This window comes from Neoarius graeffei, chromosome 27 (genome assembly GCF_027579695.1).
Source record: "Neoarius graeffei isolate fNeoGra1 chromosome 27, fNeoGra1.pri, whole genome shotgun sequence".
In the NCBI taxonomy this organism is placed as follows: Eukaryota; Metazoa; Chordata; class Actinopteri; order Siluriformes; family Ariidae; genus Neoarius; species Neoarius graeffei.
The window spans coordinates 52,530,729-52,548,820 of record NC_083595.1 but is presented as its reverse complement, the minus strand read 5'-3'; the positions used below and the strand labels follow the sequence as shown (position 1 = coordinate 52,548,820).

At 43.7% G+C, this 18,092-nt stretch overlaps 1 protein-coding gene across 3 annotated transcripts in view; it reads right to left on the bottom strand.

Annotated features, from left to right (window-relative positions):
• phkb (phosphorylase kinase, beta) overlaps positions 1-18,092 on the bottom strand; it is a 123,414-nt gene that overhangs the window by 47,602 nt on the left and 57,720 nt on the right. For all 3 annotated transcript variants that reach the window (XM_060911641.1, XM_060911640.1, XM_060911639.1), the window contains 5 exons: positions 16,882-17,079; positions 8,524-8,581; positions 8,001-8,078; positions 7,041-7,199; positions 6,293-6,387 (listed from right to left, as the gene is read on the bottom strand). In XM_060911641.1, coding sequence (XP_060767624.1) covers positions 6,293-6,387; positions 7,041-7,199; positions 8,001-8,078; positions 8,524-8,581; positions 16,882-17,079 — 588 coding nt within the window. The remainder of the gene's footprint in view (positions 1-6,292; positions 6,388-7,040; positions 7,200-8,000; positions 8,079-8,523; positions 8,582-16,881; positions 17,080-18,092) is intronic.

Below are 18,092 nucleotides of genomic sequence, written 5' to 3'. Positions count from 1 at the left end.
CCGCTCTCGCTTAGATCAGAATGCAGGTAATCGAAGGAATAGGACGCTTATTATGAATGCTGACTTCAGCAAATAATGAACCCTGAAACAAGTAAAGAGCAGTGTCTCTCCCCAGGGATTTCAAACAGCATCCTGGGAAACTGTCATTCTGAAATAGCATTTTGCTTCTTGAAATAGCGTCAAAATCCACCCTATACGTTTCGTAAATACATTCAGTCGGTAAACAGGAAGTCGATGTGCGACAGACCTGAAAACGGTAAACACAGTACAGGACCCCAAGCTGAAGTTTGGTACCAAATATTAAGCAGTTGTGATTTGTAGTTGCTGAGAAAAGTGTGACGAAAATTTTGTAAATTCAGGCTGTGTGTTTCATAAATACATTCATTCGGTAAACGGGAAGTTGATGTGGGACAGACCTGAAAACGGTAAACACGGTATCGAACCCCAAGCTGAAGTTTGGTACCACGTGGCTATGATTTGTGGTTGCTGATAAAAAGGGTGTTTTGGACGGATGGAGATACGGATGGACGGACGGACAGAGGTTAAAAAACAAACAAACAAAACAAAAAACTCCACCCCGGTATTCTTTCAGAGCGAGGGTATAACGAGCAGTGCTTTTGAAGGGGATGGAGCTGGATGCAGAATTAGCAATTATGATTTCTTTACGACAAAACGTGACAGCAATGACCTGTTTGACCATTCTGATAAATTATCATGAGCCGAATTTCACATGATTATCGTGTTACGACTCGGTTTTCAAGTAGCTGAATGGTTTACCAGATAGCTGAAAATGCTAATAATGAGCAATAAGGCCCGTAAGAGGTCATTACAAAGATAAAGAGGACGGCGAAGACCTGTGTGACTAGTCTGGCTAATGCAACTTCAAAGCTCTGCGAGCATTGGTCTGGCAGAGATATTAAGCCCAACCGTTTCCCAAAGCGCGTGGTTGACCCGCCCCCCTGAAATGCCTCAGTTTGCTACTGGTCGAAGCCAGAAAAGGCTGTGACGAAGCTTAAACCAATCACATCACTCTTTCCTCTGACGTATGCGACGCGACGGAAACCGCTTGAGTAACAGGAAGAAGAAGGAGGAGCTGAAGAGGAAGAGGACGATAATAACACGAGCAGAAATGGAGAGAAACTTCCCGCTGAATGCTTTCAATACAGCATCTACCGCTGTGTCAAAGGCTTGCCGCTGCTCCATGTTCGTAATGTTTCTAGTGAATGAAGCGCTTCCGGCATAGATTCTATAAACAATCTATAGCTTCCGGTCGCAGTTCTACTACGTCACTGCCTTGAACACGCCTCTACCCAGGGCCGTTGGAGATGCTCAAAGTTGATTGGCTCCCGATTTTTCGGGAGCTTGGAAGAGCTGGAGATAGCTTGCCTTGCCAGACTAAGTTCGCAACAGGCCCCCGTGTTGCGTCACACTTAGGATGGGCGGGCCCAGGCTACTGTGTGACCGTTCTCATGATAAATCAGAATCAGCTGAATTTTGTAATGTCATGACAGTCCTTATTCATGCCAACTCTAACTGAATTCTACAATCAGGAATTTTTTTTTTTGGGGGGGGGGTTTGCAGGATTTAAGGGGTTAAAAAATTAATTCACGTTCCTGAACGTACTAATTTTACCTGTATCAGCATAATTGCAACTAATTTTGACAAATCTTTTTTTTTTAAATATATTTTTTGGGGGCTTTTTCCACCTCTATTGGACAGGACAGTGCAGAGACAGGAAATGAGCGGGAGAGAGAGACGGGGAGGGATCGGGAAATGACCTCGGGCCGGAATCGAACCCGGGTCCCCAGATCCACGGCACGGCGCCCCATCCACCTGAGCCACGACGCCCCCGACAAATCTTGCCTAATGCACCGATTGGAGTAGAAGAGGAAAAGAAACTGATTAGGTTCACTGGCTGGTGTGGTTGCTGCTTGAAAACTAGAAAAGTCCAGTGGAGTCTTGAGGTTTCGGCACACATGCGTAGGTGCATTCCATATGACTGCAAAAGGGATATCCTTAAAGACTGGAGCAGCTGTGAAAGGAAGAGACAATAAGGCCTCAAAATCCTGCAAAAGTATTGCGTTTCAAGTGCTCGAAAAAGGCAGACTTTCTGAACTCCATCATGAGTGTTTGGTTATGAAACAGCATAATCTGTCCCACATACCTGCGCTAACACTCTGAAACAGGTGAGGATTTGGAGTTGGAATGTGATCGTCAAGTGAATTTTTCACACGCTGAGCTCTGGGGCTTCAGCTCACATCTATTAGCTTTAGCCTGCAATCCTTAAGACACACAAAGAAGAGGCTGAGGCACGAAAAAAATCAATTTGCACTTAGCCAAGGTGAAGGAAAGACTTAGACGCTTCTGTGTGCAATTCCTATACAGCAGGTGTGTGTGTGTGTGTGTGTGTGTGAGAGAGAGAGAGTGAGATGAAAAGCCTGATTATAGAAACCTCCGGCAGGGATAAACTTCACTCATGCACAAACACACACTTCTATACAAAACTGATCTGGAGGTGGGGCTACGAATGACCTCATTCCGTGATGTCGCTTCAATAATCTTCATGGTTTTCAGCCAATTACGTTGAACATCAGTGTCGCAACCTTTACGTCAGACAACATCTGTACTAAGCGAGCGACCTAACTTACCTAATGCGAGTAAAGGTGGTTGTCATGGTAACGGTATACAGTATTTTGCTGTGGAAATGAAAAACATAAGAAAATTATAACAAATTGAGACGCTGGTACTGACAAACGTGAGCTCGTTTACAAACTGCTAATTAGCTGGCTAGGGATATTAGGCTAGTAAGGAATGTTGGAGGAGGCATTTCTAATTTGCATACCATGCATATTCATTAGTGTTTTTAATGAGGGTGTAGAGATGGTCCTGAGATACTTATCATCACTTCCTGGGCATTAAACAACTTATTATTCTACTAAGATGACACGCACGCACCCGCCCACCCCCTTCAGTGGCACGAGACGGACCTTTAACTGATCTCAGCAGGTCTGTAAGAGAACAGCTGCGTCTTTACAGTCCTAAAGTCTTCCACAAAGTGACAGCACGAATAAATCCCAGAGATATTTCTGGAATGTTCAGCTCGCCGGGTGGGGCGATGTCGTTACTCGGTTGTGTTTGTGTTATATTCGATGTCCTGACTCGTGAACTCAGTCAGAGATCAGAAAACATCTCCAGAACGCCGGAGTACGACGTTATTCCTGAACTGCTGTGTGCTGAGTGTAAACAGTGATGAAGCTCTCAGACGCGTGCATCATTTCATCACTCGACACTGCGATCTGTGGAGCTGAAGAGTGAAAAGCAGGACAGAGTGAAAGAGACGTTTCTATCCTGAGATCAACATTCCTGCAGCGTCATTCTGTCTCCCTTTCTGTTCATCCGTTTCTGTCGCTCCCTCACTCTTCTGCACAGTGTCTGTGTCTTTCTCGTTCTGTTGCTCTTCCTCAGTGTCTCACTCCCTCTTGGTCTTTCATTATCTGTCTGTGTCCATCTCTCTCCCTGTCTGTCTCTTGTCAGTTCTCTCCCTCTCCGTCTATATCTGTCTCCTTCTCTCTCGCTCACACACACAGTCTCTTCAGTCTCTTTCTCTCTCTCACACACACACACACACACACACACACACAGTCTCTCTCACACACACACAGTCTCTTTCTCTCTCTCATACACACACACACACACACACACACACACACACACACACACACACACACACACAGTCTCTCTCATACACAGTCTCTTTCTCTCTCTCATACACACACACACACACACACACACACACACACACACACACACACACACAGTCTCTTTCTCTCTCTCATACACACACACAGTCTCTCTCATACACACACACAGTCTCTTTCTCTCTCACAGTTTCTCTCTCTCTCTCTCTCACACACACACGTTGTCTCCCTTTCTCTCTCTCATCCAGTTTCTTTCTCTCGCTCAGAGTTTCTCTCTCTCTCTCTCACTCACACAGTTTCTCTCTCTTTCACACAGTTTCTCTCTCACACACACACAGTTTCTTTCTCTCTCACACACACAGTTTCTTTCTCTCTCACACACACACAGTTTCTTTCTCTCTCACACACACACTCTCACACACACACAGTTTCTTTCTCTCTCTCTCACACACAGTTTCTTTCTCTCTCACACACAGTTTCTTTCTCTCTCTCTCTCACACACACACTTTCTTTCTCTCTCACACAGTTTCTCTCTCTCTCTCTCTCACACACACACACACACACACACACACACACACACACACACACACACACACACACACAGTCTCCCTTTCTCTCTCTCTCACACACACACACACACACACACACACACACACACACACACACACACAGTCTCCCTTTCTCTCTCTCACACACACACACACACAATGCAAAATTAGTTAAAATTGAGGATGATTTTGTTCATTTTGTTGAAGACCTCAGTCTGAATGTGGTTCTATTTTGTGCAGAGAGGAAGTGCAGCTCTGATTTATTTATTGTGCGCTTCTGGCAGCGTCTTCTCTCAGGGCAGAGGGACAGTGTGCCTCGGCCCGTCTCGATGCTCACTGAATCTCTACTTCATCATGATGTTTCTCAGTGTTGGATCAGTCACCGCGCGACCATCAGTCACCGCGCGACCATCAGTCACCGCGCGACCATCAGTCACCGTGCTCACATGATGTGATTTTTTCCTCTCTCTCGCCATACCAGGCAGGGCTTTTCAGTAAACTGTGCTGCACAGAAGACGATTTTTATGGAGGCAGCTGATGTTGACGCAGGAATTTGCAGCTTTACTCACCGACTGCATCGTGTGTTCATCAGTAAGATGAGGAGCAGACTTGTCATCAACCCAAATATTCAAGAATTAATTTAAAGGTGCACGTCGTTGTGTTTGAGTTCCTTGTTTTGCCGCAATCACACTGACGCGTACTGTACCCGAGTCCAACCGAACCGTGCCTGAACCCACCTCTTCCAAACAGGCTGGACTGCACCCGAGCGCGGCATGCAGCGATCACACGAGTCAAACAAACTGGACTTTGGGGGTCAAACGTGCTCGGGCACGGTACGCTCCCCCAGAGGGAGCACAGCCTGACAGACGGGACGGAACTAAAGCATTACTCGTTGTTTATAAGTCACTCGATGGTTTGGGTCTTAAATAGTTTTCTGATATTTTTGATGAATCAGTCCGGTAGATCAGGAGGAGCAGGTCAGGTCAGGTCAGGTCGTGGTACCCAGATCTCAAACTGAACAGGATGAAATGGTATTTCGTCATGAAGCTGCCTGCTGCCGGATCAAAGCTGGCCAACTGAATGACTTATCTTAGCAATAAGAAGTGTGTGTGTGTGTGTGTGTGTGTGTGTGTGTGTGTGTGTGTGTGTAAATCCTTATTGAAAAATCCGAGATGGTGTTAAACAGGTGACAGATGTTACTGCATTATTAATAATAATTATTCAATCAGGAACACATTATATATCATCAGATCCATAATTTTTGGCACCCTTCAAGATGATGGTCACTAACACAGAACTTCAGCTGTCTGTACTGTATCATAATGAATTTTAATGACCCGAGTGATGATAAAGCAAACTCGTGATTATTTTTAATCACTAATTATCTCTTAATGAACACCTTGAACACAGATGCTGCTGTGGCGTGCATTTTATTAAACCCCAGACTGACGCCTTGAATAACACCTGTCATGTTTCTTGATCCAAACAGCTGAGACAGTGAAAGACCTCAAGGCCATGCAACACTGGAACTGAAATCCGTTTGGAGCGGAGAGTAATATTTACTTCCTGCACAGCTTTGGAAAGAGTGACATTTCAATAAAGTTCTGTTCTCGTCTGCAGACAGAGCAGTGTGTGTGTGTGTGTGTGTGCGCGCATGTGTACACACACTGGCTGAGTGTGTTTGGAGTGTCCTGGGGTTGTGTGACTCAGCCTTAGAGACCGGCTGAAAATGGGATAAATAAAAAAATGAAAAAGGAAGGGAGGGGGGGGGGGGAGAACAAAAAAAAAAAATAAACCTTACACAGTCTCTCTCTCTCTCTCTCTCTCTCACACACACACACACACACACACACACACACACACAGTCCACTTTGAACAATGCTCGATTCGTTACTGTAGCAACGTATTTTAATATCATTAATTCAGACAGATTTGGTCATGAAAACTGAACAAGAGAAGTCATGTGCAGATACTGATCTAGTGTTTAAATTTAAAGTCAAAGGTGTGTGTGTGTGTGTGTGTGTGTGTGTGTGCGCGCGCACTGACCTGGTTGGAGTATCTCATGCTAACGTTCCTCTGTTCCTGATATGGTACGTAGCGGTGGATGGGGTCGATGTCTTTGGGGCTGATCAGACCGTCCGCTGAGAAGTACACACACACACACACACACACACACACACACACACACACACACACACACACTTTTACTCTCTTTGTGAGTGCATTCCACTGACAATGATTACTGCAGTGTGTTAATGTTACTCCAGCACCAAGAAGCAGAAGGAAATCTTTTAGTTTTTCATGAAAACAAGATTTATTTTGTGACAACCAGGTGACAGAAAGAATACCGACACTAATTTATCACTATTCTGAATTACTGGATATTTATTTTTCATGATTTGTGGTCGTTCTTATCCTTATTGCCACAAAAATCTAAATAAAGATCATCACTGTTGTTCATTCTAAAGACACACTCGAGGTAACCAGGTTAAGATCAAAGAACTCTTGTGCTTTTATCATAACCACAGAAATCCAGCTCGATCTTTACATCTGTAAATCTGTGCGCTGCTCGGAAAATGAAATATCTTAAAGGAATAAAACATCTTGACAAACCGCCACCTCCGCAGCTACAGAACGCTTTGAAACGTTCATTCTGGAATTCTCTCTGTGGGAGGAAGTGCAAACGCTATGCTAATTGCTGCATGAATAACTGAGCACTGTGTGTGTGTTACGGTAGTGACCCCACAGTGTGTAGACTAAGCGCACACACACACACACACACACACACACTGACCCAGCAGCTTGGCGATGTTGTACAGAGCCTGACCCCACAGGAACAGCATCTCATCATGACCCGAGTTGCTCGGGAAACGTTTCTGGCTGCCGTGTTTCTTCTGCTCCGCCTCCACAAAATCCGCCGGCACGTAGTAATACTTCGGAATGACGGCATGACCTGGAGAAAACACAATTTTTCATTCCCATCTAATAAACACACACTGATACATGCTGCTGGTGTGTTTTAGTTTTGTCAGCAAAGACCCATGTGTTCATGAGGATGAAACCCTCTACTGTGCACACTTACTTCTGTACTGTTCAACAAGCAGGACTGTCTGTCTCTCTACCTGTCTGTCTCTTGCTGTATGTTTGCCCATTTGTCTACCAGACTGGCTACCCATCTGTCAGTCTGTCCACTTTTCAGTCTGTCTGTCCCATCCGTCTTCTGTACCGGTCTGTTCATCCATGTCACCATCCATCCATTTGTCTTGTCTACCTGTCTGTCCATCTTCCCGTCCTTCTTTCTGTCTGTCCACCTCTCTACCAACCTACCTGTCTGTTTATCACCATCTACCTGTGTATACCTGTCGGTCTACCCGTCCGTCTTTTTACCCATCTAGCTTTCCATCCGTCTGTCTTACCTTGCCGTCAGTCTGTCTTGTCTTCCTGTCTATCCACCCATCTGTTTGTTTGAAAAATGTGTCTGCCTATCTTTCTCCCTGTCTGTCGGGATACTCATCTGTCAATCAATCAATCTACCCTTCTGTTTGTCTTTCTACAGGTGTCTGTCTGCACGTCTAATCTAACCGTCCGTCAGACTTTTTTTCCACCAGTGTCTATCAGCCTGTCTACCTCTTTCTGCCCGTCATCAACCTTAGAACTCCATAACCCAATATGTTCATGTGCCACTGATTATGAGTGAGAGAGAGAGAGAGAGAGAGAGAGAGAGAGAGAGCTCTGTGCGTGTGTTATAAGTCACCTTCATAAGAATGAAAAATAACGGCGTGGAGGAGTTCTTCATACTCCTTCACCTGAGTCGTGTTTCCTCTGAACACACCTACACCACAGGTACATGGGAAACAAACAAACAAACAAACAAACAAACAAAACAGTAAAAGAATAAGAAAAGGCAGAACTTTAACGTTAAAGCATTTGTCTGTTTTAAAATATCTGTACAAATGTATACAAAATCACAAACGTAAGACACAATGAATTAAAAAAAAAAAAAAATCTTGAAGATGAATCAAAAATAAATCAAGAAAATTAAAATCATTTGGCCAAAAAAAAAAAAAAAAAAAGATATGACAAAATGTCAGCGAGTATAAAAGAAAACGTGTCTTCTCTGCTTTCTCAATCAGTTAATAGAAACTGTTTCAGGTGTCGCGGGCATTTAAAAAAAAAAAAAAAAAGGCAAAAGATCAGCACCTCTGCAATTCTTGTGGTTAATCTACATATTGTAATTCATGAATAAATAAATTTAAATCAATTAGCCTGAGCCTCACCATCAATCATCATGTAGATGAAGAATATGGGAAACTCGCACTCGATCCCATCGAAGAGCTGCAAGTAGAGACGAGCGACAAGTCAGAGTGCAGAGACATGTTAAACACACACACACACACACACACACACACACACTACTGGAGTTACAGGTTTATACCACAGCGAATTCTCAAATCGCTCATTTCTGTATAAGAGTTTAACAGTGTGGGTCGTACGGCACGGTATGGCGTTGGGTCAGTGCCCTCGGCGAAGGCAACTTCCACTTCTGTGATGGAGCATTAATGCAGAAAAGTACACTGAGATTTTGGAGCAACATCTGCTGCCTTCAAGACAACGTCTTTTCCAGGGAGATTTCAACAAGACAACACAAAACCACATTCTGCTCACATTACAAAGGCGTGGTTGTGGAAGAAGAGGGCGTGTCCCCTCTGTCCCCAATAGAGAACGTGTGGAGAATTTAGAAATGATAAATATGACAGTGACAACCCTGAACTGTTCCACACCTTAAGACCTGTTTACAGGAAGAATGGGACAAAATAACACCTGAAACACTTCATCACTTGGAGTCTTCAGTCCATCAACATCTTTTGAGTGTTGTGAGAAGGAACGGGAACATTATAAAAAAAGTGTTTAATTTGAAAAAATAAAATAAAATTCACGAGGTAAAACATGAAACAATGTGCTGTTGTATTGTTTTGAGTGCAATACAGGTCAAAGATGATTTACAAATCATTGTTAATTTCACTTTCATACTGTTCCAACCAGTGGCGGCTGGTAGTCTTTCAAACAGGGGAGGCTGGTCGGTTACGATATTTCCAGATTTTAAAAGAAAAAAAGAAAAAACACATCAATTTTGCCCATACTCTTGCCTCTGATCTGGCTGATTGTTGGCAGGGTCACAAACTGTGAAATAACAGGTTCTTTTGGCCCATTAGCCTACTGTCCAATATACATGATGGTGGTGTTGGGGGGGGGGGGGGGGGGGGGGTATATTTTAACATTTTATATTTTAAAATTGTGGCATGTTGTTTAAAAATTGATCATTATTGAAAGCAGCTCTTTGTCAGGAACCTCAGCAGTAACAGCAGAGTGTTCTGGAATAGGCACAAGCACTGACCTTGGGGAGCCAAACATAGAGCTGGGTGCCACACATTTCATTCAATGACACTTTCCCTATATTTTACTTATTTTGACTGAGAAATGTTTTATTGACAATTTTGATAACCCTTCACTTTTAATCCAGGTCTGTAGTGTGAAATGTTCTCGGCTGTGTTTTTGTTTAAAAATGTTTTCCAAATTGTAGCTGTGTTTAATTCATATCCAGAAAAATATATATTCCAATATAATATACTCAGCATAAACATTTTAAATAGATTCTATATTTTTGGTCCATCCATGACATATTACTAAAGTAGCCTATTACTGTTGTTGATGTGGGTCACTTGCTGTTAGCCAATTCACTTTCTCGTACCAGGAGAGCTGAAAGGAACGAGTATTATTCCCGACCTTTTTCACCAAGTCAGTTTGAGGCGTTGGTCTACCCTGCTCTTTAATTTTAATTTTTTCCTCGAAAGGAAGACTGCCAAATGGCTTCACCAAAATTAAATCAGCAATGCTCGGCATCCGTGCGCAGCTTTCTTGCTAGCTGACTAGCCCCCTCAAGTTCAAGTTCAGTCACTCAAATAAACAAAATTTCTGGAACTAAGATAGCAAACTTGACAACACTATATTTACACTTTATTTACAATGAAAATATATACAAACTAAAAAAGCTGGTAGAAACCGTATGTAATGAATGAAATCGAAATGTAAGCTGATCTCTTACAATACACCACAGCACTTGGGAATCCGCATGGGACTGAACTGAAATTCACCGCTGCCTGTCTATATTTGAAACGAGCTGTCAATCAAAGAAAATATCTGGCCGCTTTCACCAATCACCAGTCTCCTCGCGGAAAGCTTTGCCATGTCCCTCCCACTGTGAGGCTGGGAGTCCGTGGGCGGGCGTTTCCGCAGTATTTGTCCAATAACCATCTTGCATTTTGAGATTGAAAAGCGCAGAGCTCCCAAATGCCATTGAAGTCCACTGAGGCTGGGCTGCATCGCGCTGTCACGAGGGGGAAAAACTCACGTGCACATGAGGCGAACTGGGGAAAGTTATAACGGAATGATTTCGCACTGTAGTTGGGTTGAGCACATATATTTCTATGATTCTGGATCTGAAATAGCAATGTTATAAGGTCGGCTATAACATAAGCCTAGCGCAATTCATCCTACACGATGTTCGTCATTTTTAGAGGAGGCTGAGCCTCCCTCATTGTCTTAGAGCAATCGCCCGTGGTTCCAACTATTTCTGATTCGGGCTTGTAGATCGTAGAAACGTGTTTCAGTCTCCGATTTGACGACTCCGGCTTGTGCAGAGCGATCGCTTTTAAAGCTGATCACATGGCGAATGAAGTGAAAAGTGAGAGAGACGAGAAAGTGTGTGTGTGTGAGATGCTTGTGATTCAGGCGGCCATATTTAGCAGCACGTTTCCACGCTGTAATTGAGATGAAGAGCTGTGAGCGTCCTCTGTAAGCAGATTAACCTCCATCGCTGTGCTTGTTTCGAACACGAAATATTAACCAGGGAGCAGATTTAAACCTCGTCTAAACTCTTAAACTCATGCAGGAGTAAAGATGACTCCCCGGGAATACGTTTTCTGGATGAAGAAAAGAGCATATTCCCATCAGACTGTCTCTCGAGACTTTCCCCCCATCACGGCTGCCCATCTTGATCTCGCCAATCAGAGATAAGAGCGAGAGATTACGGCGTAATGAAATAAAGGAGGTTAATTGGAACGGTCTCGCATCGTCAACGAGTCTCGCCGAAGCTGCTTCAGGAGTGAAAATCGGGAGCGCTAGCTGCAGTCTGCTTAGCCTGATGAGAAAATAACTAAATTAATTCACGGCTAGAAAAGCAATCTGAGCAAAAGGCTCTCTGCTCCTCCAGGCTTTAAATGTCCTCAATTTTAGAACGATTCACGTTTAATCAGCAAATACGCAAATACACCAGCACGACTGACCAAAGTGAACAAGTGAATGATGATCAGTTTTTCTGATTACATCTCAACAATGAAATGTTGCTGACTGTGCAAAACATGTTTGACGTCTTGATTCCTTCAAATCACTTTCTTACAGAAAAGCAACACGAAAAAAACACGTACGCTACAGCATTGTTTACATCTCAAATCAACTTGTTCACAAGGGGTCGTTCTCATTTCTATCGTAACAGAACATTCACAGGGACTTCACATAAACGGATTAAAAAAAGGTTAGTGAGGCTTTCTTGAAGAACAGAGGACATTAATGGAAGGAGTCTCCAGTGTCAGCATTTTGCAGCAGTCAGAGGTAAAGCTGTACGTTTTACAGATTTTGTGATGGCAGTGAGAACAGGAACTCACTAGTTTTGTGGATCTTGTACAACGTTAAATGCAACTATAAGAAACTAACTGCTGCAAATTGCTATACAACAGTAACATTAAGATTACCTCTGCTTCTTCACACCAACCAGTTAGTCAGTATTTTACTGAAATACCGCATTTTATCTTCCATTGAGGAAGCGGAGGCTGATGACTCAGAGGTGGACTCGTCCATTACCCAAGCCGAAGTCACTGAGGTGGTTTGCAAGCTCCTCGGTGGCAAGGCACCGGGGGTGGATGAGATCCACCCCAAGTATCTCAAGTCTCTGGATGTTGTGGGGCTGTCTTGGCTGACACGCCTCTGCAACATCGCGTGGCGGTCAGGGACAGTGCCTCTGGAGTGGCAGACCGGGGTGGTGGTCCCTCTTTTTAAGAAAGGGGACCGGAGAGTGTGCTCCAATTATAGGGGAATCACACTTCTCAGCCTCCCAGGGAAGGTTTACTACAGGGTACTGGAGAGGAGAATTCGGCTAATAATCGAACCTCAGATCCAGGAGGAACAATGAGGTTTTCGTCCTGGTCGCGTGACACTGGACCAGCTCTATACCCTTCATAGGGTGCTCGAGGGTTCATGGGAGTTTGCCCAACCAGTCCACATGTGCTTTGTGGATCTGGAGAAGGCATTCGACCATGTCCCTCGTGGTATTCTGTGGGGGGTGCTTCGGGAGCATGGGGTTCAGGGCTCTTTGCTAAGGGCTGTCCGGTCCCTGTACAAATGGAGCAGGAGTCTGGTTCGCATTGCCGGCAGTAAGTCAGACCTGTTCCCGGTGCATGTTGGACTCCGTCAGGGCTGCCCTTTGTCACCGGTTCTGTTCATAATCTTTATGGACAGAATTTCTAGGCGCAGCCAGGGGCCGGAAGGAATCCTGTTTGGGAACCACAGGATTTCATCTCTGCTTTTCGCAGATGATGATGTCCTGTTGGCTTCTTCAAACCAGGACCTTCAGCATGCACTGGGGCGGTTTGCAGTCGAGTGTGAAGCGGCTGGGATGAGAATCAGCACCTCCAAGTCTGAGGCCATGGTTCTCGACCGGAAAAGGGTGGCTTGCCCTCTCCAGGTTGGTGGAGAAGTCCTGCCTCAAGTGGAGGAGTTTAAGTATCTCGGGATCTTGTTCACGAGTGAGGGAAGGATAGAGCGTGAGATCGACAGGCGGATCAGTGCGGTCTCCGCAGTGATGCAGTCACTTTACCGGTCCGTCGTAGTGAAGAAGGAGCTGAGCCAAAAGGCGAAGCTCTCGATTTACCGGTCGATCTACGTTCCGACTCTCACCTATGGCCATGAGCTTTGGGTAATGACCGAAAGAACAAGATCACGGATACAAGCAGCCGAAATGAGTTTCCTTCGCAGGGTGGCTGGGCGCTCCCTTAGAGATAGGGTGAGAAGCACAGTCACTCGGGAGGAGCTCGGAGTAGAGCCACTGCTCCTCCACATCGAGAGGAACCAGCTGAGGTGGCTCGGGCATCTCTTTCGGATGCCTCCTAGACGCCTCCCTGGGGAGGTGTTCCAGGCATGTCCCCCCAGGAGGAGGCCCTGGGGAAGACCCAGGACACGCTGGAGGGACTATGTCTCTCGGCTGGCCTGGGAACGCCTCGGTGTTCTTCCCGAGGAGCTGGCCGAGGTGTCTGGGGAAAGGGAAGTTTGGGCTTCCATGCTCAGACTGCTGCCTCCGCGACCCGGCTCCGGATAGGCGGAAGAAGACGAGACAAGACGAGACCGTATTTTATTCTATCCACATTCACTGGATGGGAACAATCATGCGCTCTGATTGGCTACTCTACTGCACTGTAAAAAATGATTTGTTGTTTTAACTTAAAAAAATTGCTAGTGTAAGGGCTGCCTTAAAATTTTGAGTTCACTGAAATTAATATCGTAAGTTCACAACAATTTAACTTACTATGTGAATTTCAATGAACTCAATTTTAAGGCAGCCCTTGCACTAACTTTTTTTTTTAAGTTAAAACAACAAATAATTTTTTACAGTGTAGGCTATCAGCTCATATACCATGAGTAGAGAAAAACAAAGTGATGGCGTGTGAACCAACCGAGGACGAAATTTAAAAAATCTACTCGAAAACAAAACCCAAAAAATACAAAAGAGCAACAAAATATGGAATGAAAGCATCTTTTTTTATTTTTCAAGAATTATCATCATATTTTTTCACAAATTGCTCCTGTCATTTCGCCGGTTTGTTTACATTTTAAGCGGAAATGATTTTGTCGGACGTTTTGAATAAAGTTTTTACTTATCGAATTTGCAAAAAATAAAAATGCTCGGTTTCTCAAAATCCAGTGAATGTGGATAGAATAAAACAGTTATTCCACTCAATCTCGTCGTACATGGATTATAGACAATTCAGCGATCAACTTGATTTTGTGGAATAACTGTTAAATATTCCTTACAAACTGAATATTATTTAGAGCAGGGTTTCTCGTGCTCATAAAGTTGATAAAAACAAAATTAAGTTTCTCCCACTACAGACCGTAAATATAAACTGGATTTAAATTCTGATATTCAAAAAAACATTTTTTTAAAAACCATTGCATTCAAGCTCTGAGTCGGTGTTACACACACACACAGACACACACAACCCCGATTCCAAAAAAGTTGGGACAAAAGTACAAATTGTAAATAAAAACGGAATGCAATAATTTACAAATCTCAAAAACTGATATTGTATTCACAATAGAACATAGACAACATATCAAATGTCGAAAGTGAGACATTTTGAAATTTCATGCCAAATATTGGCTCATTTGAAATTTCATGACAGCAACACATCTCAAAAAAGTTGGGACAGGGGCAATAAGAGGCTGGAAAAGTTAAAGGTACAAAAAAGGAACAGCTGGAGGACCAAATTGAGCACTTGCATGTGACGTCACATCCGCTCCAGATTGTAGACAAACGCCATCTTGGCGGTCAAGCGCCATATTTCCGCCGCTGACTTTCATTTTTTTTTTGCCGAAATATTCAAAAATTACCGTGCCACAATGCCGGATACTAGCATGGCATATAAATGTCACAACAGGAGAGGTCAGAAAACAGGAAGAAAGTTTCACAGGCTGCCACGGGACCCTGACAAGCACGCAAAATGGATTGCTGCTATCGGCCGGGCTGATCCAAACAACAAGAACAAGGCATGGGTACCGACTGGAAGGAGCGATCACTGGCGCCTGTGCAGTGACCATTTCATCTCAGGTTCGTCATGTATTTATTTCAGTATATCCATGTGGTTATTTGCAGCATAAGTTTATGACTTGCTCTAATAAAAAAATTCCGGGAAGTGGGAGCCTGAGAAAAGAGGGTTGGGGCGGGGGGGGTGGATTGGGTCTTTAGCGGTGTGGTACGAAAAAAACAGTCAAGAACTTATAAGAATTTACCACTGTCTTAGTAGTAAATCCTTATAAATATAAGGATCAATCCTTATAAGGACTTATATATATGCCCACACATCTTTAATTCTAAGAATTATGATTTATCAGTATTGCTAATTAAGCTAAAAACTAAGGAAACTAAACTGGACAAATACGTTTTTATTTCATTAAGCAGGTTTACCATATATACAGTAATAGTGATAGACTACTGATACTTGATCTAACTGATAATATAAAATATTCAACCATAATCGGCCGAGTTGTTATCAGCGCTCAGTTCAGAAGCCTGCATCTCTGTTGGTATGGGGTTGCATTAGTGCGTGTGGCATGGGCAGCTTACACATCTGGAAAGACACCATCAATGCTGAAAGGTATATCCAGGTTCTAGAGCAACATATGCTCCCATCCAGACGACGTCTCTTTCAGGGAAGACCTTGCATTTTCCAACATGACAATGCCAAACCACATACTGCATCAATTACAGCATCATGGCTGCGTAGAAGAAGGGTCCGGGTACTGAACTGGCCAGCCTGCAGTCCAGATCTTTCACCCATAGAAAACATTTGACACATCATAAAACGGAAGATACGACAAAAAAGACCTAAGACAGTTGAGCAACTAGAATCCTACATTAGACAAGAACGGGTTAACATTCCTATCCCTAAACTTGAGCAACTTGTCTCCTCAGTCCCCAGACGTTTACAGACTGTTGTAAAGAGAAAAGGGGATGTCTCACAGTGGGAAACATGGCCTTGTCCCAACTTTTTTGAGATGTGTTGTTGTCATGAAATTTAAAATCACCTAATTTTTCTCTTTAAATGATACATTTTCTCAGTTTAAACATTTGATATGTCATCTATGTTCCATTCTGAATAAAATATGGAATTTTGAAACTTCCACATCATTGCATTCCGTTTTTATTTACAATTTGTACTTTGTCCCAACTTTTTTGGAATCGGGTTTTTTTTTTATATATAAAAGTCTGCGTGCGTGTGTGTGTGTGTGTGTGTGTGTGTGTGTGTGTGTCCATCCCAGCGCTGTGTCTTACACTCTTTACAGTTCCTCATTAAACACAAACTCGTTAATCCCAGGAGGTCAACTGCTGCTTCCAATGAGCCGATTTACTCGGATGTTAAACAGTTTCAGCCTCTTCCATTCCGTTTCATACACACTTAATTTATTATTCATCTAACTTGGCTCGATGGGATCAGATTTATCCTGCACAAAGTCCCGCTCGCATTAAAAGATGTAAAGGAATCATTACTGCTTCAAAAAGCGCATATATTAAAAAATAATCATTAAAAAAAAAAAAACCCACTGACACCAGAACGTGGCGTATTTATTTTCATGGGGATAAACTCGAGTCATGTCAGTCCGGAGAAATTCTCTTCTAATGAACACGTGTTATACATAACTCATATTAGGTTGAATATAATATTAAATCACATTACTGACTTTGTGTCAAATAGAACTTATTTTATTGATACTAAAAATGACGGCGCCTGTGTAATAAAAACTCTCACCTTCATCTCCGCAGGTCTGTAATATCTGCGGTTCTTATCCTCGTTCGCCGTCCTGTATCCGTCCCTCAGGAATCGCTTGAAGCCGTATTTCCCTTTAAGCTTGCGGACGATTTTGTCGAGCGTCTGGCTGTAAAGGGCGTCGTCGTCCACCGCGAACGCCGGGTAGCTGATACAGGGCAAGAGGGCAGCGTCCGTGTTCTGAGCATCAAAATCAGAGGAGAATCAGCCAGATGCAGAGCAGGACACTTCCACAAGCGTGCTGTCAGTTCAGCGAGGATCATTTACACATCAAGAATACACGCAGATGTTCATACATTCAAACAGAACGCTTATAAAATATACAAAAGTCATGCATGTGAGACTGTGGGAGCAACCGTATGAAAGCGAGAGTGACGGTGTGGATGTGAGAGCAACTGCTTGAATGAGAGAGCCACTCTGTGGATGCGAGAGCATTTGCGTAAATTTGACTGTGGATGGAAAGTGTTCACCTGAACGTGAGGAGAGTTTGCGTTGATGCGAGAGCATTCACATGGATGCAGTCAGTTTGTATGAATGCGAGAGCATCCACGTTAATGCAGAACACTTGTTTGCATGCGAAAGTGTTCGCACGGTTGAGAGAGTGATCGTGAAAATTCAAGACCTGTTCCTATGGACGCGAGTGCTCATGTCAAAGTCAAAGCATTCATCTGACGGAGCGTGTTCACGTGTACGCGAGTGCGCTTTTGTGGATGTCAGAGAGCTTGTGAGAAGTACTATATGCATGAGACTAACTGCAGGGATGCGAAAGTGTTCGTGAAAAACTGTTCAGATGAAAGAATGACTTTGTGGATGCAAGAGAGTTTGAGTAAATGTGAGCGTGTGGATGCAGAGAATTCGTGCTAACGCGCGAGCGTTTGTGTGGACGCGAGAGCATTTGTTTGGATGTGGGAGCAACTGTGTAGATGCGAGAGCATTTATGTGAATGCAGAGTATTTGTGTAGATGTAAGAGTGACCGCGAGAACGTGAAGACGTGAATGGAGAGCTGTTAATACCAAAGTGCTTGTGCGGAAGCGAGAGCAACTGCATGCATGCGAGAGCAGCTACGTTGGTGTTAGAGTAACTGTAGATGTGAGAGCGACTGTATGGATGTTTATGGAAATATGAGCGCATTGTTATTCGTCCCATGTGTTTTCACGACACAAAATGGCAGCTGTTTTGACAAAACGGTGGC